Raw genomic sequence first — 23022 nt, 5'->3', positions numbered from 1 at the left:
GTGAAAGTAAGATATAATAAGGATAAATTGGAGACAGTCTCTAAGGTAAGGCATTAAGATTGAGAAGGACTGAGAAGAGCTTCTTGGAGAAGATGGGACTTTTGTTCAGACATGAAGGAAGTCAAAGAGGCTAGGAAGGAGAGAGTCGTAGGCAGGAGGATCAGCCAGTGAAAATGCCTGGAGGGAGATGGAGTGCTGTGGAGGCCAGAGTCACTGGATCAGAGTATGTGGAGGGGTGTAAGATGTGAACAGACTAGAAAGCTATGAACACTGGGGAGTCACTACTGTTTGTTGAATGGGATGACGGGGTTCAATCTGGTCAGACCTGAGTTTTACCAAGATCACTTCACAGCTGAGTGGAACATGGATTACTTGAGGCAGGGAGACTAACCAGCAGGCTATTGCGATAGTCCAGGCATGATAAGGGCCAGCACCAGAAGCATACTACCTTCTTGTCTGTTAGCTCTGTGCAGAGATCACAGAGGACTCACAGTAACCCATAAACACATAACACAAACCTCATCCCTCTCCAATCAGCTCCTAAAGCTTTATGCTCTTGGAAACACTGCTTCAGAATGATTCTGATCGCCTAAGGCTGCCTGTATACTGTGTCCTTAGCATTTCCTAAAGCCTGCCTGCCCTAGTACTGTTACCCTTCTCCTAAGAGAGCCTAAGCAGTAAGGTTGGGGAGGAGGGGATGGTGCAAACATCTGATAAAGCGACTTCCCAGTTGTGGCTATGTAGGAGCTGTGCCTGCTGGCCAATTAACAACCTGTGAATTCGCTATTCAAGCTGTCAGGAGCAACTCAGAGACATCAATAATGGAAATCTTGAGTTATTTCTGGATTAGATGATTGATTTGCTGTATCCAAATGACATTTTGATGGCTTCCAGACTTGCTGCTAAGGGAGTAATGAGGATAATGATGATGGTGATGATGATGATAGCATGATTGATATTACACCTTTCTTCCAAAGAACTCTGAGTGTTTTCACTCCTTTAATCTCATATATCTTCCAATATTCCCTCTAAGGCAGGGAGGGATAGCTAGGTTGGTTTTTTTTTTTTAAATATACTACAGGAAAGCCTTTGTTCCACTCAGAAAATAAAAGAACGGTCAGAAGCACAAGAACAACGTAGAAGTCTCATGAAGAACTCATAGTAATCCATCCACAAGCAATGCAATCCATTTCCCTCTCCAGGAAGTTCTTAGCACAATAGAAGGAGCACTGGTTCTTAAGTTGGAAAAGCTGAGTTCAAATCCAGCTTCAAATGTTCTGTGTGACCTTGGAGCAAGCCATTTACTTTCTTTGGGCCTCAGTTTTCTCACTTGTAGAATAAGGAGATTGGGCTAGATGACTTCTGAAGTTTTTTCTAGATCTTGAACTGCAATATGATGCTATGACACTTAGAACCTCCTTGTGGTTTGGACTCCTCTAGGAAGAGAATTGGACTTGGTAGAGATCAGCTGTTATTACAGACAAAGTGAGTGGCTGGGGAAACCAAGGCTTTTCATTTTTCTTTTTTTTCTTTTCCTGTGAAAGATGTTTAATCTCATTAATTAGAGTAAGAAATAAGAATAACGTTTCATTTAATAATCCTTCACTAAAGTCTTGCTCAGTTGCCTTTTCTTGTAAACCCAGGGTTCTCAAAGGCTATGCCCACAGAGCCCAGGCATTGGCCAGGTCCTCTTAAACTGGACAGACTTGAAGTATGGGCCTGACGGTGATCTGTATCTGTATGGCCAAGGACCCAGGCCGGCTAGGTTTGGAGGAGTATACCAATCACCAGGATGGCCACTGGGCAATGACTTTAACCCTAGCAATATTGGAAAACCATTTACTAAGTCCTAGAGGGGCTGTGATCTGTATTTTGGTGGCGGGGTCCCCTAACTGATAAAAATCATGGATCCCTAATGTGTGGACATATATGAATAATAATAATAGCATATATTTATATATAGTTGGACAATTCCAAAATATTTTCACTCACATTATCTCATTTGATTCTCAAAACTCTCTAAGGTAAGTAGTACTAGGATATGATTTCTTTTTCTTCATGATGTATGGGGAAAATCAGGATTAGAGATTAAATGATTTGTCCTAGGTCACAAAACCGGAGAGTTGGAGAGCTCCCCAGGTCTGAAGTTCTTTGTACTATATCTTATTGTCTTGAATACATGCTGCTGTTCTCTAGGATACAAACAGAACTGAGGAGGTGTGAGTTAACCTTTCCCCAACTCCCAACCCCAATACATTCCCATAAGACCAGCCAGTACTGTTGTGAACAAGGAAACTGGGGTGCAGACTTGGGGTAGTTTGGGGTTAACTTTGCCCTCAGGTAGATTGACCTGGGACTCAGCTGTGGGCCCTTTGGGTAAGACAAATACAAGAGTGGTTTTTAGGACTTTGACAGAGAGCTTCAGAGACCCAAGGGAACCTCCCAAAACCAAAGGTTTTTAAGCAATTTGATGAATGCTTTTAATCTCCCTGCTGGTGATGATAAATTATTTTATTTTCCTAAGCCACTTTTTAACTATTTTGGGGACTGTTTTCCCTCCATGTTACCTGACCCACTGGGTTTCCTGTTTCTAATTTCTGACATTTCTTAAACAATAACTTGAATTAATCAACAAGTATTTCTGAAGCACCTACTATGTGCCAGGCACTGTGATAGGCTCTGAGGACACAAAGACAGAATAGAAGCAGTCCTTGCTCTCAAGTAGCTGACATCCTATTGGGGGGGACAACATATACAAACATGAGCATGTACAAAATAAGGAAACACAAAATGATTTAGAGGGGGAGGCACTTGTAACTGGGGGTGCTAGGAAAGGCTTCCTGTAGAAGGTAATGCTTGAGCTAAGCTCTGAAGGAAACTATATATTGTAGGATTCTAAAGGCACTGGTGAAGGGGAGTCCATTCTAGGCACTGGGGACAGCCTGTGCAAAGTCAGGGTTAAGGGAAATAGAATGTCTCGTGTGAAGAGTAAAAGGAAGGCCAGTTTGGCTGCATTGTAGAGTGCATGAATGACTGCAATGTGCCATAATATAGCTGGAAAGGTAGGTTGGGGCCAAGTTTTAAAGGGCTTTAAAAGTCAAAGTGGGGAGTTGGTATTTGGCCTTAAGAGGCAAAAGGGACTCAATAGTGAATAGGAGAGTCAGAGTGGTCAGATATGTGCACTAGGAAAATCATACTGGCAGTTTTGTGGAGGATGGATTGGACTAATTAAGAAGTTCTTTCAGTAGTCCAGATAAGAGGCAATGAGGGCCAGGACTAGGGGAATGACTGGATAAGTAAAGGGTGTGAGACCCCGTTTTTGTCATCCAGGTAAAGGGTTTACTTCTTTTTCCATTTTCTTCCCTTGCTCTTCTCTTGCTAGTTGTGACCTTTGCCTCTTGCTGTATGGACTTATTGGATTTTTACAGTTTTTTCTTTAACATCATTTCCTCACGTCTTTTCTCAGAAGCAGAGATAGCCTTGAAGCCAAGATCTAAGTAAAGGTCCTGCCTCTAGCTGATAATGGCAGTGCGACCCTGGATAAGTAACTTGATCTCTTAGCATTCTAGAGTATAAACTCTCTACTATTACAAGTTGCATGGAAAGTGTCATACTGAATTGGCAGATGGAGTGTCTTTGATGTTTCTTATACCACTGAAGTCACAGGTTCAGTTCCTATAGGACCACGGGCCTTTTGGTGTTTTTATTGAAGGCATAAACCTGTTTGCAACCCAAATAAGTGAGAATAAATCTACCTACCCCAACTTAGAGGGCAAGAAAGAAATAAGCTTTTCCCTAAAGGATGCCTGCTTAGGTTGGTATTCATTTGTACCCCTCATTCTTGACAGGATGAAATTAACTTGAACTGATTCTCAAACTGCAAAGACACATGCTTATCTGCAAACAGCCTCAAGACCTTGAAGAGCAGAGGAGCAGGCATAGCTGGGTATCTAAGGCACATAGTTGACAAGGATCCATTTGAATCTCTTCCTGTTAGGAAGATTCTCCAATTGTCAGAAATTATTATGTGGGCACTGGAAGAATGGTTTTATTGCTTATGTAATGCACCTTCGTGATATAGCTAGTGCTGCTTGAAAGAAATGGACATCAGAGGCAGTAATTGAGGGGACATCTAAGGTCATGTCAAAATGATTTTTTTTCTCTGTTCCACTATAGCATTTTATGAGTGTGTATATTTTTTAACTGCCTGAAGAGTGAATCATAACTTCAAAAGTGATTCAAAGATTCTTATCCTAGTTGCTATACAGGTATTTGTAATCTGTGTCAGGATGGGCAGGCATGGATGGATTGGGATTTGCATCGTTGGAGGAAATATCTACACGAATGGGATCACAGAGCCCATGTAGTACACTGGCATATATCCCTTAAAGAAGGAGAATGTAAGGAATGTAAGCCCCTCTCTTGCCCCTTTTTTTGATATCTCTTAATGACTTTAAGAACGAATCTATGATTCATGACACTTTCCATCACAAATGAAAACTCAACACCATTTGCAGCACAACAGACACTTTATTCCATAATAATTGGTTTACATCGAAGACTGGAATTTCAAGAGACTAAAATCAGTGCAGAATTTCTCTGGTCTAAAAGACTAGGGTATTTATGATTTTGGCACACAAAAAGAGGCTAACAATATACTGGCTGGAAGGACATGATCAGCAGGAGAGACTGACCACATCTAGAGCCATATTGTAATTCTATTTGCAAGCTGTACAACAATGCAATACTAAATGGTGAATAATTATAAAGATTCACGTGCAACTCTATGCAAGTTACATTATTCATCTGCTAAATATTTTTTCCCATAAGGTGAAGAGATGGCCTTAATATTCTGTTCACAGTAGATAAAAAAGAGCAAAATAACTAGTAATAGATTTGTGTTTGTTGGTTTCTATAGTTACCTGCCACAATTGAAAAAACCTGAAGAAATAAAGAAATTTATTCTTATTCCCCTTATTTGATTTGATTTTGCTGATTAAAAAATGTCTGAAATTTCTATTTGAATTTGAAAAAATGTCTGAAATTTCTGTTTGAATAAAACACTGACTTGATTGTGTCAAAGGGAATTTTTGTTACAGTTTGTTTGTCCTTACAAATTCATCATCAACCAGTGTGGGGGATGTTATGTGGCTGGTGTCAAAGACATACTATATGTTCTGTGTATATTTTAAATATCCACAACAGGCAGGTCACACAGAGCATCAGAAAAGGGAAATGTAATGTGTGATGTAGACGTTTATTTAAGAATTCAGGATGAGGCTCTGGGGAAGAGATGCCCCAATTTTAAGTCATTTCTTGAGATAGAGGGAGAGGAGAAAAGAGGAGAAGAGAAGAACAAAATGAAATTCTGGGGAATGGATGCTTCAGAGGAGAGAATTCTATTCACCTTGCAATTGACTAAAAATAGACAGGGTTACAGGGTCATCAAATTGTGATAATGGATGGAGGTAATAGAAGTTATTCTTACTAAACTAAACTTACTAAGTTTTCTTTCTTTCCTTCCTTTCTTTCTTTCTCTTTCTTTCTTTCTCTCTCTCTCTTTCTTTCTTTCTTTCTTTCTGAAATAGAACTCTTAAAGTCAGTCCTTCTTTTGTCTCTGGCCAGATTTGACATGAAGGGGTTAACCATTTCCATTGGGTTCAAGTTCCTTCTTGCCTCCCTCAACATATGGTCAATATTCTCTCCCTTGTTGTATGGTACTTCTCTATTTTGATTTGAATTTGGGATTATTCACCTCTGACAACTTGAAATATAACAATGACCAGCAAATGTTTCATTTACAGGATGTACGTGATCAGATGTCTGCATATGATAAGAATTAAAAAGTTGAGCAATGAAGATTTAGAGAAGATAAGTAGGCCCAAGTGGAGGATGACATGACTTTGTTTTCTTAGTGGTTTTTCAAGGTTAAGTTCTTCCTGCTGTCTGCTAAGAGGGCCACTGAATATTCTAGCTAAAGTATTTGTAGGTGGTTCCACATGGGTGAGGGAGACAAGGATGAGTAAGGGTGCAGTTACGTCTTTTTCGCTGATTGAGTAAAAAACATGTAGGTTGGCAAGGAAGAAATATCTGAACATAATAAGAATGTAACAAGTGTTTTCTGAATTGTCCTTATCCCCAAATCCACAGGAAAGGTGGAGATGGTTAGGAAGTTGATAACATGTTGAAACCAGCCACCATTCCATGGAAAATACCATTTCCCTCATCTGTGTAGGGGCAGACTCTTTCAAGTTGAAGAAAAAAGACAATGGCTTCTTACTTCACTGTAGTATTTTCCTTTGTGCCGCCTGAGTCAGTCTGAAATTGTGTAATCTGAGAGTTATAGGAGAAATGGCATTTAATTGAATTCCATTTTAAATATTCATGGAAGTTTGGAAAACAAAATTGTCTAGTATGTGAAGCTGCTCTCAAGTCCAAGTTAACCATGTAGGGACTGCCCAATCACTTCTTTTGTCAGGGACATGATGCTCCATTCCCTTGGAGTTATGTCACTAGCATGCACATTCATTTTTGAATGTTATTCTTTTTTTGGGGGGAAATAGCATACTTTTTATTTTCCTAACAGACTCTTGGGAGAGACAAGAAGGACAGAATTAGCAATCTAATAAATAAGGAAAAGAAAACCTTTTTTTTTAATTTTAAAAAATATGCCCCCTAATGATCTGGATTCCCATATGAGAAGGAATCCCTTAGCATGTCAAATTGGATCCCCACTGGTGGGTTTATGGGAGGATACAGATAAGAGTCACACAGGAATGGGCAGAAATGAATGGGTTGAGACTTATATACTGGGGAAGGGACTACCCACCTCAGTGAGATCACGTATCCATCGGAGTGATGGGGAGCCCGACAAGGGGGCAAGAGCATGCAAATGTAAATATCCTCACAAAGACTTTGTAAGATGCAAAGTTAGTACGGTATCTTCAAGACATCTCTTGTTGGTTCCCCACATCTCTACTTAGCATGTTAATGCTTAGACTTGCCATAGTCACTTGACTTTTCACACAGGGAATCTGAGTTATCATCAGAAAGACTAGGTTGCAGCTTGCTTAGGTGTGGACCTCTAACTCTTCTGGAATTTGAATCTCTGGGGCCAGCCCTGTCTTGATGCACCTCTGCATAGCAATGCTTTCCCAAGCTGCCACCCAGATTTTGGTTGTGATTCTGCTCGGGAGCCCATTTGCCCATTCCTTAAGGCAGAAGTTGTAATAGTGAGGCAGATTGTACTGAGGCCAGAGTGGAATTGCGTGGCGGTGTATTGGCTAAAGCTTTACTACCCAGAGGCCCAAGATGAGTCAATGTCAAGGTGGCTGTGAGAGGAGAGGGAAAGATATGGAGACAAAAATGAAAAAAAGAAACCGACAGAAAACAAAGAGAGAAGGCCTCAGTTTCCCCATCTGTAAAATGAGGGCATTGGACCAGATGGCCTCTGAGGTCCCTTCCAACTCTAGATCTGGTATAGTCAATAATCAATAAACATTTAAGTGCATACTATGTGTCAGGCACTGTACTAAGTGCCTACTATGTGTCAGGCACTGTACTAAGTGCTAGGGATACAAAAAAGGCAAAAGTTATTAGAGGGCAAAATCAAGAAACGAGAGAGAGAGAGAGAGAAAGAGAGAGAGAGAAAGAGAGAGAGACAGAAAGAGAGAGAGAGAGAGAAAGAGAGAGAGAGAGAAAGAGAGAGAGAGAGAAAGAGAAGAAAGAGAGAGAGAAAGAGAGAAGAAAGAGAGAAAGAGAGAGAAAGAGAGAAGAGGAAAAAATTCTGTAGGAACCCTACTATATGTAGATGATACATAGAAAAGAGAGATTATCTGATCAAGACATTCTTCTGAATATACTGGCATCTCAAAGGATTTTCTCTAAGTCATTAAGATGAGTGCTTCCATTGCTCCAATCAAGCTTTAATAGTTTGTTAAGACTTATATTTCCTAGACTTATTCAACTATCAAATCCACAGCTTAAGTACCACCTAGGGTGGAGAGAGAAGCAAATGACAAAACAGAATAGAAATGAGAATTAACTTTTGTAAACACAGATTAGTAGCATCGTGGCACAGTAGATTGTCAATCAAAACAAGACTGGGTACAGAGTCATCGGCCTTGCGGGTATGTTATTGCCAGTGACAAGGAGGGGATTCTGTGGACTCACAAATCCACCTTTTTGTTAATCAAAATTGAACTACAGGTGAGTAGTCCATCCACCTTTTCCAGCTCTGTGTTGGTGACAGGTATCAGCATGTGATCCTTCAGTTTTTCAAACACCTATCATGGGAATAAATGGAAAGATTTAAAAAGAGAATCACATTTTTTTTGGGAATACCTTTTAACCCTTATTTTATCTTGAATCAAAAGATTATCATACAATAAAACATTCAAACATTTAAATCAGTGTATAGGAATAATCCTGCCATTCACTTCACCCCAAGGTATGGGTGAAACACACACACACACACACACACACACACACAAACACACACACCTTACTCACAAAACTGATACAGTGGTTTGCCACTTGCTATTTTGAGGTAGCTAGGTGGTGTAGTAGATATTCCTATATTCTTCTCTTTCAAGCCAAGAACGTGTTATAATTCAATTAAGTGTTGGTTAAGTACATTCTAGGTATAAGGCATGGTGCTAGATGTACACAGATGGAAAGATGCTAGTTTTCGAGTCGGAGAACCTGAATTTGAATCTTGGGTCCCTGCTGACCACTTTGTGTGACCTTGGGCTTATTTCCTTATCTATAAGATGAAGGGGAATGGACTAGATGACCCCGGGGTCCCTTATGTATCTCAATCATTCACCCTATGATCCTTGCCTTGGCTTGCTTATCTTCTATTGGGGGAGATGGGATAAGGGAATGGTTACGTTTAACACGAAACAGGGAATGATGGGGTCGGAGAAGATATCAAAGTGTTAAAGAACAATATTCCTAAGCTTTTTTGAGTCCTGGGTCCTTTTGGCATTCCAGTGAAGCTTATGGATCCCTTTGTTTTTACATTCATAAAATAAAATATTTAGGTTAATGAAGAAAACCAATTATATTGAAAGTTGTCAAAATATGCTTTTTAAAAGAATCACAGACCTCACATTAAGAACCCCTTTGCTAGGGGAAGTTTTGAAGAGTAAAAGAATACTTTAAAGACTGGATCTATACAGAAGAGATGGTATATAAGCAGAATCTTGAAGGAAGACAGGATTGTGAATGGAGAGATGAGAAGGGAGTCCATTCATAAAATTATCATCTTTTCAAGCAGCCATGTTGAGTTAGCAAACCACTTTACTATTATTCAGTTCAACATTTGTCAAGTGTCTACTATTTGTAAGGTACCGTGGTAGGTGTTGAGTAGAAGGAGACAAACACAAAATGGTCCCTGCCAATAAAGGGAGGGGATGTGTGTGAAATACATCTTGTGCCATGTAATATAATTTATCCATGTGGGAATTAATGTAAAATAATTTCAAGAGGCAGAGAGTGCTAGTAACTGGCAGAAAGGCCTGTATTCTGCTTTGAAGAAAGTGAGAGTTCCTCTGAGAAGAATGGATTTCAAACATGGAAGACCAGTTAGGCAAAGGAGAGATGGGAAATGGACTGTCCTGTCCAAAGAACAGAAAATAGGTCAGTTTGACTAGAATGGTAGAAAGTAGACTTTGATGAGAAAGTGGAGGGTGTGAGAGGGAGTTATCTGAATCAAGAGTCTCTTGAACTAGTCTTGTTTTCCTAGAAGTCCCCAGCTTTCATCTGGTTATGGTTCAACCTGCTACTGTTTCAACAGTTTTTGTTCTTGGTTGAGTTCAATAGTACTCCAAGTTTTCTTTCTTGCGTATTTCCTTCTAATCCCCCTCCCCGCACCATGCTTTCCCTAACTATGTGAGTTTCCCTAAGGCTCAGTTCTTAGATCTCTCAGTTCTTTTCTCTCTACATTCCTTGTCAGAGAACTGATTGGTTCTCTAGTCCAACTAGTGCCTCTCTGCATATGACTCAAATCTCTATAGCCATGCTTGATCTCTTACCCAAGCTCCAATCTCATATCTCCATCTGCCTCCTGGTCATTTCCACTGGGGATGCCCTGCCATCATTTCCAACTCAAGATGTGTGTCCTAGAAAAAGACTTTGAGGTGTGAGGGGAATGACTGAAGAGGGAATTGCATGAGTTTATTAGAGTGCCATATTTGGATTGGATATTTCATCCTGGGCCACCATGGCTTCTCAAAGGCTATTGTAGGGTGTGCTTATAGGCTCTGGCAAACTGTAACACACATAGCATCCTGGACTCTATGGATCCTGGAATTTATTTTCCAAGTACCAGCCTAGCCAAGGGTGGATAGAAGTTCATTACCAAGAGGCTGGTCACTAAATGATCCAGGTATGAGGGCTGGCCTATGTCAGAAATGTAGCTCCATGGTTATTAGAAATGATTACCTTTTCTTCACCATTCCATAACAAGTGAGTTAAGTGAACATGCAAATCTCTACTTTGGAGTGAATTTTAATCTGCTTAGAGAGAAGTAATTTTATTTTGATATTTCTCTACCTATATTGCTAGAAAATAAAACATCATTTACATCAGGAGTATCTTTTTTTTTTTTTTAATGCCCTGGACCCCTCTGGCAGTCTGGGGAAGTCTGTGGACCCTTTCTCAGAATAATGCTTTTTTTCTTTTTTTGTTTTTGTTTTTTTGGGTTTTTTTTTTTTGGTGAAGCAATCAGGGTTAAGTGACTTGCCTAGAGTCACACAGCTAGTAAGTGTCAAGTGTCTGGGGCCAGATTTGAACTCAAGTCCTCCTGACTCCAAGACCAGAGTGCTACCACCTGGTTGCTCCCAGAATAATGCTTTTAAATGCATAAAATAAAACACAGAGGATGACAAAGGAAGCCAATTGGTAAAAACCCCTGATTTAGATGATGGATTTTCACTCAAGTTAGTTTTAAAAAGGCAGCTGAGGATTATCTGATGCTGAGATGAACAAAGTATCAAATTTGAAATTTATAACTACACTGGTGAAAATACCATGAAAGCCCAAGCATTAAAAAAAAAAAATCAATCTTACAAAATGTAATAGCATTTCGCAAAAACAAAAACCAATCCACTCACCCTACCTCCAATGAGACAAAACACCAGGGAACACTGTTCTCTGGAGTGGCTGCTGCCACTGCCACTGTTTTTAAAAAATATATTTTTGGGTAATAGAAAAGCGAAAGAAATTTTGAAACAGGAATACTGCATATGGTTTTATTCTATAATAGAGAATAGGGAGTGACTGCAAATCTAGAGACCTAGCCAATTTCTTGGGTGAACAGCAGCAGAAGAAGCCACTGTAAAATCTTGGTCAGAACAAGTTAAAAGGCTGGTGAAGATTAAGGAAAATTTAGAGTTGGTAAGAACGTGACCTGTTTGGGAGCCTTCACCAGAGAGAAGAAAAAACTTCTGCTAGCAGCTGTGTTCCTTCTGGCTTACCTAGGTCTCACCCATTTTAGCAACTGCAAATATTTACCTGCCCAATCCCCTAACCTTTAGTTTTAGCTGCTAAGAAAAGGCTGGGGTGGTTGGGATATGGGTGGAAACTACTTTAGGGCTCCAGTAGAGTGTAGGTGTCTTGAGAGCAAGCATTTTCTTCCTTTGTATTTGTATTTGCCAGGGCCTAGCATAGTACCCAGGACATAGCAGGCTCTTAATAAATGCTTACTGATTGACAGAATAGTGTGAATTAGTCTAAGAATGACATAGTATTAGGAAATATTTTGATACATTCCTATAACTTAAGATGTCAAGAAACAAAATTCAGTGGTTACTTTAGAATTTTATACTGTATTATTCTTCTGATTCTCTTTGGTGGAAATATTTTATTTGATTTTCTGGGAGCATACAAGGATACTTCTTGCACAAAGCCTTCAGGCATGTGAACAGTTTGACAGTTAAACGGATTATGAGTCAGAAAGCCAGATATGCAGTGATTCCTGCTTAACAGGATTAACCAGAAATTACAAAAGTGGGGGAAAAAAAGCATGCCTTGAAGTCAAGTGAAGATTCTTGGATTGGGAAAGGAATTCCAGTGCTGCCCTTAGGAAAATTCCTGGTAGTACAGATCTAGAGATCCCTTAGACATAGAGAAACTTTTCAGCTAGCTATGGTGCATAAATGAGATGGCCAGCAGCTTTTACTCCTTCCCTCTTCTGATGGAGTACTTCTTTTTGCCACTTGGAAAATGCAGCTTCTGGTTATGTGAAACACTGTCTGTGACTACACTGTGTCCTTCAGACACTCATACTGCTTGGAAGTCTGAGCCCAACTAGTGCCTCTCTGAATATGACTCAAATCTCTATAGCCACCCTTGATCTCTTACCCAAGCTCCAGTCTCATATCTCCATCTGCCTCCTGGACATTTCCACTGGGGATGCCCTGCCATCATTTCAAACTCAAGGTGTGTGTCCTAGAAAAAGACTTTGAGGTGTGAGGGGAATGACTGAAAAGGGAATTGCATGAGTTTATTAGAGTGCCATATTTGGATTGGATATTTCATCCTGGGCCACCATGGCTTCTCAAAGGCTATTGTAGGGTGTGCTTATAGGCTCTGGCAAACTGTAACACACATAGCATCCTGGACTCTATGGATCCTGGAATTTTCCCACGAGATACTTCATCTCTTACCTCCTCACCTTTGCAGTGTCCAATGTACTCTCTCCTCAGAATCCTTTGTTTCCTTCACAACTCTGCTCAGTGCCATATATGAGGCCTTTTCTGATGCTCTCCCACCAGCTGCTAATGTCCCCCAAATTTACCTTGTGTTTTTTTTTTGTATATGCTCATCTATATTCATGTTGTATCTTTTGATGGACTGCAACCATTTTGAAGGCAGTGAGGGTTTCACTATAGTCTTTGTATTCTCAGCACCTAGCATAGTGTTTGGCATATAACAGATGGTTAGTAAATGCCTGTTGATGGACTGTGGAAGGTAGAGTTCTTACTCAGGGTAATGTCTTTATCTGTACCTTCTATCCCATGTCTATCTCATCCCATCTCAAAAGTTATTTTCATTACCCAGCTACATTAATCATTTCCATCTCCGTACAGCTTAAATCTTTCTCCCTACAGCTTACAAATACACTTGGTATTCCTCCTAGTGGCAAAACAAAATTTTGGTTGAACTTCATCCTCTTCCAAACAATTTCCTTTGCTTTCTCATGCCCATTCACTGCCAAAACTTTTGGAAAGAGCAGATTACACTGCCTCTAATTCCTCACCATCCCACTCCACAGCTGCTTATAATCTGTCTTTCCTCCTATTGAAACAATTTTTTCCAAGGTCACAAATGAGCTTGTTGCCAAAATCCAGTGGTTTCTGTTTTGGCCTCATTCACTCTGACTTGTGTTTGATACTTCAGATACTCTCTCCGGCTTGATGCTCTTTTTTCCTTTAGCTTCCCTAGCATTGCATTCTAGATTTTCTCCTGAAGGCTCCCTACCTTCCTCTTATTCCTTGTGTAACCTTCCAACCAAGCCTGGGATGGTTTTTCATGCTGCTTTGTATGTGGAGGAAAATGTGACTCCTGATTAGCAGAGGGAATATTGATACCTTTGCAAGGGATTTATTGTGTTGGTATAAGACATTCTTCAGAGAGACACAGAAGGGAACCCTTAGGTGAGGAGATTGAGAAAGAATTTGAATAGCAGACGGCAGTGCACCAAACTGCAGACATGTACTTCCATCATGTTGCTAAACTGTAGGGCCTGTGATTCTAGAGACTGCTGAGAGAGGACCTCCTCAGGTGAGGTCATTCTCCCTCTCCTGGTTAGGCAGAGGTCTTTTCTTGCTCCCAAATGAAGAGCTCATTTACACTTGTGTCCCCTTTGGCATATTCTGATGTGTAGAACTGCTCTGATTTCTGTTTGCTCTTTTGCTTGGAAAAATGGGGTCACTATTTGTGTTGGTCTTTTGTGTAGCTAGCTTTTGGTGAAGAGGTGCTAAGCTGACAAGTGAGAGCGAAGGGCTACCCTTCCCCTTAAGAGTGATCAGGGGAGTGGCTTTTGTTCTGGACCTATTGCATGCCTAGGACAGAGACTTTTGAGGGGTGGTAGGTTGATATATAATTCTAGTTCTTGGAGCTAGTCTTTTGGAGACTACAGGAGAGATTGCTCAGCCTCAGCCGTCCTGGAACCTGCTAGGCCCTCCCTCCATCTAGAGTGCTGGTGATGACAACATAGCCTTGTCTCTCCTCCTTCCAGCAGAGTGAGCCAGGCCTCAAATCATGTCTAGTCACACTACTGTTGCAGCCTCTAAATATCTGGACAACTTACAACACGTGATTTGACACTAGGGGGTATTACATATGTTATGCTTAAATATGGGTGTTTCCCAAGGCTTTGTCCCAGGGCTTCTTAAACTTTTTCCACTTGCATCCCCTTCAGCGCTTCTTAAACTATGGCTCTCAACCCCTTGTGACCCACAGTTTAAGAAGTGCTTAACTAGACTCCCTTTATTCTCTCAACTTTTCCATTATTATCTGATCTACTCCCAATGATTAATTGGCTCTCATATCTATACCTCTATCCCAACTTCTCCCAAGAGCTCCAGTCATGTATTTCCATTTGCCTATTGGATAATTCCACCTGGATTTCTCACCATCACTTCAATTTAACAAGTCTAAAATCAGATCCATCCTTCCCATCCCTATTTAACCTACCTAGCCTCTCAGCTTCTCCATTTCTGTTGATGCTACCACCAACCTCCTACTCTCCTAGTCTGCCATGATCTACACAAAGACCTTCCATGGCTCTCCATCACCTGTAAACTATAATTCTGGAATTCACTACCCTAACTTATTTACCCAGCCTTATGTCTTACTCTTCTCCATGGCATCCCAGCCAAAGTAGACTTGTGTGACCCTAATTTCTGTCTTGTCCTTTCCTATATACCGGTCTTTGTTCCTGATGCAGCCTACTCTCAGCTCTACCCTTTGTCTCTATCTTTTGAAATCCATCTCTCTTTTCAAGGTCCTATTGAGATGCGATCTTCTCGACTTCCTTCTTTTTCCATGCCACTCAAGGGATCTTTCTCTCTCTAGTTAAATGCAATTAAAAAAAAAAGATATTGGTAATCTAGAGAGTGTACAGAAGAGGATAACCAAGATAGAGAAGGCCTCTGAGTCCATATCATATGAAAACTGGTTGAAGTAACTGGACATATTTAGCTTAGAGAAGAGAAAACTTGGGGAGAGAGGGGAAACAACATGATAGTTGTCTTCAAGCATCCAAGGCACTGGATTTGTCATGTTGGGCTCCAGAGTGCAGAGCCTGGAGAAACGGGTGAAAGTTGCAAAGGGGTTAATTTAGGCTTGATGTCAAGAAAGCCTTCTTCACAACAAAAGCTGTCTAAGAGTGGAATGGCATGCTTTGAGAGGTGGTGGGTTCCTCTTCTGGGAAGTTTTCCTGCAGAGGCTGAATGACCATTTATTGGGTACCATGGTCATTCCTTTCACATATGGATTGGACCAGATGACCACTGAGGGCCCTCCTAATTCTCAAATTCAGTGATTCTTAGAAAGTTCTCATTGTAGCTTCCCAGATTCTCTCTCTTCCCACATCCCATTCCACCTTCTAACTTCCTTGTTTATATTTATGTTCTACTCCCAGTATTAGATGATAAGCATCTTGAGTTCACCGATAGTCCCTTTCCATCTTTGTATTCCCAGTACCTGACAGGGTGCCTTGGTATTAAACAAACGTTTGTGGAATTGAACTGAAGTGACTCCAAGATGACAGATCTGAAGTTTTTGGAAAGATTTGCCATAAGACAACAAAGTTCTTTTAAAAAAAAACCCATTTTAAAATGAATGCCTAGATTTTAGAGGTACATTTATGTAACCAGAGACAGAGGGCAGACTGAGAATCATATTCAGAGATTCATAGAATACTAGAGCTGAATTTATTCCTCTTCTTGTGGAACATCCTAGGATTTAGAAGTGGGAGAAACCTGCTCAGTTTCCTCACTTTGCATGGAGGAACTTAAGCAAAGAGAGATGAAATGTGATGAGGAAGAGCAGTGCAGTGTAAGGGGGCCTGGACTTGGAAGAGGGAAATCAGGGGACACCTTGGTTTCAGCTTCTTTCTCTATAAAATGTTCACACGGGTGGCATCTACCTCACGGGGCCAAGGTGAGGTTCAAGTGAGGTAACGTATGTAAACTGATCCCTAGATAAATGTTATGACTGTAATTGTGCCTATTATTTGTCACTCAGATAGTAAGTGACAGATGCAGGATTAAAATCCAGTCTAATTTCAAATCTAGAGAGCTTCTTATTACAACCACAGCACTCCCCCTCCCCGAAGCTTATTTGAAAAGCCTTGAATACAACTAGTGACTTAGTCAATCAGGATTTACTAAGTGCCTATTATCACTTTCAAAATACCCTGTATCTACATGCATACACATACATACATGCATACTACTCACATCCATATACACACATATACATACTATACAAACATTTCGTCAGTGCGGAGAATTCCTACCATTGACGCAGCTCAATAACTCTCTTGCGATTTATAATCTATTATATATTATATAATAATATAATCTATTTATAATATATATTATATAACAATATAATCTATTTATAATCTATTATATAATAATATAATCCATTTATAATAGAGCTATTTACGCTATTGAGAAGTGAGGTTATATAGCTAGTATGTGCCTGAGTCAGGACTTGAACTCAGACCTTCCTGACCTCATGGCATGCTGCCTCTATACAATATATATTTTGTATGAGTATATATGTTTATTAAAAACAACAGAAAATATGGCATTTTGAAAATAAATATTTGCTAGGCTCATTTGAAAAGTCTTACAAAAAAGAACCCTTGTCATTTAGTGATTAGTCTTAGAAATGAAAATCTCCCAGCTAGGGCGGTGGGGCTTCTCCAGGCTTCTCCAGTTTTCTGGGATAGCCCAGAAAATTTGCATTTACCTTGGCACTCTCCGGGTACTCTTCCGGGGCTCGGTGCAACAAGACATGCCCTTTGTTGGGGATGTTTAAATACACACAGTTTGCCGCCACATCATCGGGCACGGTCAGTTTGTCGTAGCGATGGTCACTCATCTGCTGCATGATCTATAAAGAGAAACAAGTAAGTCTCTTTTGGAATAGCTGCTGAAAGCTCCCAGGAAGGGCCACTTCTCAGCCCCAAATGAAGTTCTAGGGGAGGCCCAGGAACATTTGTCTATTTGGAAGGACGCTTGTGGACCATTGTTTCCCCACTGGAGACGTAGCGCAGTCCAGAAAAACACTTCAACTCTCTGCTCACACTTCTGCAGCCTTAGCAGTAGTTCTCAAAGGAGGAGGTGCAGTAGTGGGAAGGACCCCAGCTCTATAATCAGAGACCCTGGGTTCAATCCTGCCTCTAATGCTTCCTGCCTGTGTGACCTTGGACAAATCACTTAATCTCCCTGGGCCTCAGTGTACTCATCTGTAAAATGAACTGATTGGATTAGTGGGTCTCCAAGGTTCCCTCCTGGCTCTCAATCTATATTCCTATGACCTGCTTCACATTTTCCTGTCCCTCCATCCATAGACAGAAGCAGAAAAGTTCAGATTACATTATATTGTACGTCAATAGAAGGAGCAATCAGAGCTTTTTTTTTTCACATGTCAATAGGTTTTATAAATTGGTTGGTTGGATAGAGCACTGGGCCTGGAGTCAGGAAGACCTGAATTAAATATGACCTCAGACATTTACTAGCTGTGTGACCCTGGGCAAGACATTTAATCCTGTTTGCCTCAGTTTCCTCGTCTGTAAAAAATGAGCTAGAGAAGGAAATGGCAAACCACTGCCAAGAAAATCCCAAATGGGGTCACGAAGGGTTGGACACAACTGAAATGACTGAACAACAACAATTTTTTAAAAATGCCATTTATTTCATTGGATGGGTAACAGGAATACTATTCTTTTCCTTTGGGATCATAGTTTTATCACTTGACCCCGATTGCCTCCAGAAAAAAATTCTTAAAAAAAAAAAAGAAAAAAATACCATAGTTTTAGAACTAGAAGGGACATTAGAAAGTCATCTAGTCCAACTCTTTTATTTTTTTGGAAGAGGAAACTGAGGCCCATTAGGGACTGATTGCTTACTCACATTACATAGCTAGGAGGGGCAGGATCAGGATTTGGACCCAAGTCCCTGGATGGAAAATTTAGCGCTCTTCTTTTGGACCCTGTTATCTATCTCTCAATGTGAGAGCACTGAGGACCAGAAGAAGGTTTGACTTTCTACCTCAGACCCAGCAGGGCTGACAGCAGTGGGTAAAGCACATTAATCAGAGCCTCTGGGAATGTTGAGGTCCTGCCTCTTCTACCTTTCCCCTCCTTGGTATAGACCAGGAGTCAATTTCCCTTCCTTTCGCCTGCCTTTGGGACCAATTCAACTCCCTCTATACTGAGCATCACCTGAGGCAGAGGCCTCCTTGCCCCATGCTGGTTATAGCTCTGACTCAGTATCCCCAAGACACTCTTTTAGCTTCCTCATCTCTACCTCTGATCTATTTCCTCTGCCTAGAATGCCCTCCCCATGCTTCTCTGCCTATATAAATTCTAGCCATTCTTTAAGAGCTCATATCTCCAGTCCTCTGTGGAACTGATCTGCCCTCTGAATGAGTCTGACTTGTTGCCTTGTACCATTTAATTAGCATTTATCATTGCTTCATATTGCCAGTTATTTTTTTTTCAAACATATGTCCTGTTATTAGTTATCTTTTCATAGGAGAAAGTTTAGTGAAAGTAGTTAGTGAGCTGGCCTTATACTATGTATACTATAGTGCCCCAGAAACTCTCTAAAGCTATAAACTTGGGAAAAGTTGCTGGTTTGCACCCACCAATAGAGGGAGTTTTCTCATAAAAGTTCCCTACTTCAAAAAAAAATTGTAGGTCCAGGACCCCCTTCCCCCTCCCCCCCAAAAATATTTGGATTTGGCATCACTAAGGTAGGATGGAATATACTTGGCTCTACAGTTGAATTTTCCTGTTTCTTTAAGGGATTTCAGTAAGTATTCAACCAGCATTTATTAAGCACCTAACATATGCCTACAACTGTGCTAGGTGATGAGGGCAAAGAGAACACACAGGCTCAGTCCCCAAAGAGCCTGGTGCCTGCTGAAAGCTTGTGTCTGCAGGGTTCACATTAGTGCCACTTGTGGTGGAAGTCACGTCATGGTTTGGAAATGGGAAACAATCAGTCATACTGAATGTTGACAAGAACTCAGTGAGTATACAGTATTTACCTTCTTTTGTTTTCTCTCGACCTTTTATTTTCCACTAATTTCAGAACAATTTTGGGAACAAGTATGCAGAAGAATTTTTTTTTGTTAAGTGTGAACTTTTCCTAGATTGACCTTTATGAAAATTTTTTGTTTATAGGAAAATTCAAAGAAAATTTTCATGTGAAGGCATTTTTTCCTACATGTGTTATCAGACAATGTCTGTACTCCAAGAGATGTTAAATCCCTAGCTGAAAATGGTAGTCTTTCATCTAAAATTTCCCAAACAAAATAATTTTTGCTAACAAATACTACATACAATTTAAAGCTCTATAAGAAATGTAGGTAATCATAGAAACACTATAAAGAGAGATACTTAAGAGAAAGAATACGTTTAGACATGAGTAGGGCCCTGCTGTTTTCTACCCTGCTCTGACTACAACCTAAGTAAACCAAAGCCTGACTTAAGCCATGTCCATTAAAAGAGGATAAAATCTGTTTCTAAGTCGTTCATGCTGCCATGAAGAGCTTACTTACTATTCTCTCTTTAGTACTCTTTGGCTTTTAGCTTTGCTTCTAAAGTTAACTTCCCCAAAGGCAGCATGTCGCAAATTCTTTTTCTCAGGACTCCTTTATACCCTTAAAAAAATCACTGAGGATCTACTAAGGAGCTCTTGTTTATGTGGGTTACTTCCACCATACCAGAAATGAAAATATTTTAGTATTACTATGAAAATAGTTTTGACCTTGCAGACCTTCTGAAAGGTTCTCAGGCATACCCAGGGGTCCCAAAACCACACTGAGGCCTGCCACCATAGGGGCTCAGAACCTATGGACAGACTTGAGTCCCTAACTTCCAATGAGAATAGGCTCATTTGCTTCTAGCAGAGGTCCTTGTGGCTTCTTGTCCTCTGCTCTTTCCTCAAGCAACCTTACTCTAAAGTGTCCTTGAGTTAATCAATTCGAAATATATTTATTAAGCAAATTTATTAAGTGTGCAAGGCACTGTGCTAGTACCTCAGAAAACAAAGAAGAAAACAAAGTTTTTGCCCTTAAGGAACTTACAATCTAATGAAAATGGACTATAGAAGGGATATGCCACACATAGGAAGGAGTATGATACAAAGTAGAATATGATAGGAGCATAGGAGAAATCAAAGCAAAGTGCTCTTAGAGAATTTAAGGAAGCAGAATCACTTTTATCTGGGGATAAAACTGTGATTTGGGAATCATAAACCTTGATCAAATCAACTCTGTCATTGTTCCTGGATGGAACATGTCAATCTATTGCTTTAAAGCCACATTCTGAATCCCTATAATTATGTGGACAAAAGTGGTGGTGGAGATCAGGAAAGGCTTCATGGGAGAGGTGACATTTGAACTAGTCTTTGAAAGAAAAGGTGGATTTCAACAGAGCAAGTGGAGAAGGGAGTACATTTTAGGCACAGGAGTGGTGGAGAAGCTTGTGCAAAATGCATGGAAGTTAGAAAATGAAGGAAAAGAATGTAGGAAGCATAGGATCATAGAAATGGAAGAGTTCTTAAAGGCTACTTATTTCAACCCTCTCATTTCACAGATAAAGAAACTTAGATCCAGGGAAGTAAAGTGACTTGTCCAAGGTTGCACAACTATAAGTACCAGAGGTAGGAATACCTAGCAGTCCAATGTGGCTGGAATATAAAGTTTGTTCACACTATGGGTGAGTTGTACGACATAAACCTGGAAAGACAGGCTGAAAGTAGATTGTGGGGGCCCTAAATTTCAGACTAGGGAATTTGTCTCCACTTTCCATCTGTAGCTCTGCTTGGTTTCAACTCAATGGAACAAGATGTCCAAGGCAGGTATCCTCTGGTGTGTGTCCACCCAACTCCTTCCCCTTTCCCAGCTTCCTTCTGTGTGTTATCTTTCACCATTAGATTGCCCATCCTTGAGGGCAGGGGCTCTCTCTTAAAAAAAAACTGTATCCCCACTGCTTAGCACAATGCCCAGCACATAATAGTGCATAATTGTTTATTGAGTTAAATAGGACTGAATAAAAGCCAACGGACAAAACAACATCCAGTAGGGGAGATCAAGTGTTAAAAGTTATAGCAAGATAAAGAAGAATGAGACTTTTTTTTTTTAAAAGGTCATTGGTTTTAGCAATTAAAGAGATTTTTGGTAACCTTGAAGACAGCAATTTTAGTCAAGTTGTACGATTGGGAGTATAGGCAATGAGATGTCTTTTTCTCCAAGTTTGTTTGTGAAAGGAAATGGGAGATATAGGATGATAGCTTGAGGGGATGGCAAAGTTAAACAAACTACTGGGTGTTTTTGTCTTTATTTTTTTAATTTTAAGGTTGGAGGAGACCTGACCATTGCTCTGGGCAATGCTGAAGACACCAATACATAAGAAGAGATTGGGTGGGTGGATTGGGGGGAAAGTGAAGAAAGAAAAAATGAAGATAGAGGGGGAGAGAGATACCCAAACTGCAAACTCCTAGAGGAGATGGAAAAGGATGGAATCTGGGGGCAGCTTGGTAGCACAGTGGATAGAGCACTGGCCCTGGGGTCAGGAGGACCTGAGTTCAAATCTGGCCTCATACACATAACACTTACTAGCTGTGTGACCCCGGGCAAGTCACTTAACCCCATTGCCTAGCAAAAAACAAAAACAAAAAGAAAAAAAAAAAAGAAAAGGATGGGATCATCAGCCCAGAAGTTTGGCAAGGGTTGACTGTGGCAAGGATAAGGGGAAGGGACCAACAGAGGGAGAAGAGAATAAAGACAGAAAGAAGGAAAGAACAAAGAAGTACAGAAGGAATGTAGGTGGATGAGATTGAGGGTACAAGTAGGGGGTGAACCTTCAAAAGAATGGGGCCTCCAAAGATTCTGATTTTAAAGGCAAGGATGAATATGGGTGATGACATGAAGAGATACAGGAGTCTAGTGGACAGATGAGGAAGCTTATGACAGATGACTTCAATCTTCATAAAACAAAAAGGAAGATCTGTTGAGATACAAGTCAGGGGTGTAGTGTGGGAGGCTTGAGTTCACAGGAATAAGTTTGGAAAAGCTACTATGAGAAGAGGATAAGGAGTAAGTGATGAATAAAAGGATTGCCATGTAGTGATGAGGGCCAAGTTTATATTAGCTTGAATTTGCTGTGAACCCAACCCAATTGGTAGCTTCCTGCTTCCTCCAGGAGCAGATGGTGGGGATAGCCAAGGATTAGCAAGTAGAAGGATAGGAATAGTGGAAGAACAACAGGGAAAGGAATTTGAGGACAACACTCTATTGAAATGGCTGGCTATAGGGTTGAGATGGAAGGGAGGGAAATGAAACCATATCAGAAGCAATAAACATGTTTATTAATGAATCTAGAACAATTTGAAGTAGATTTGGTTACTGTTCACTCATGTCCAACTCTTTGTGATGCCATTTGGGGTTTTCTTGGCTAAGATACTGGAGGGTTTGCCATTTCCTTCTCCAGCTCATTTTGTAGATGAGGAAAATGAGGCAAACAGGGTTAGGTGATCTGCCCAGGATCACACAGCTAGTAAGTGTCTGAGGTCATATTTAATTCAGGTCTTCCTGACTGCAGGCCCAGTGTTCTATCCACTGCAATCAAAGTCCTTGCTTCATAAAACCTATTGACATTAAAAAGGAAAAAAAAAAAAAGCTCTGATTGCTCATTCTGTTGACATACAATGTAATGTAATCTGAACTTTTCTGCTTCTGTCTATGGATGGAGAGACAGGAAAATGT

General features: G+C 40.4%; 1 protein-coding gene across 2 annotated transcripts in view; it reads right to left on the bottom strand.

Annotated features, from left to right (window-relative positions):
- Positions 1–7715: 7715 nt before the first annotated feature.
- DDAH1 (dimethylarginine dimethylaminohydrolase 1) overlaps positions 7716–23022 on the bottom strand; it is a 199758-nt gene continuing 184451 nt past the window's right edge. For both annotated transcript variants that reach the window (XM_027873947.1, XM_027873949.1), the window contains exons 5-6: positions 16993–17136; positions 7716–8285 (exon numbers count right to left, since the gene is read on the bottom strand). In XM_027873947.1, coding sequence (XP_027729748.1) covers positions 8169–8285; positions 16993–17136 — 261 coding nt within the window. In that variant the 3' untranslated portion in view covers positions 7716–8168. The remainder of the gene's footprint in view (positions 8286–16992; positions 17137–23022) is intronic.

Source organism: Vombatus ursinus, unplaced genomic scaffold, assembly GCF_900497805.2.
Source record: "Vombatus ursinus unplaced genomic scaffold, bare-nosed wombat genome assembly UNPS02014803.1, whole genome shotgun sequence".
Lineage (NCBI taxonomy): Eukaryota > Metazoa > Chordata > Mammalia > Diprotodontia > Vombatidae > Vombatus > Vombatus ursinus.
The sequence above is the reverse complement of the archived record's forward strand: the minus strand, read 5'-3'. Positions and strand labels throughout refer to the sequence as shown.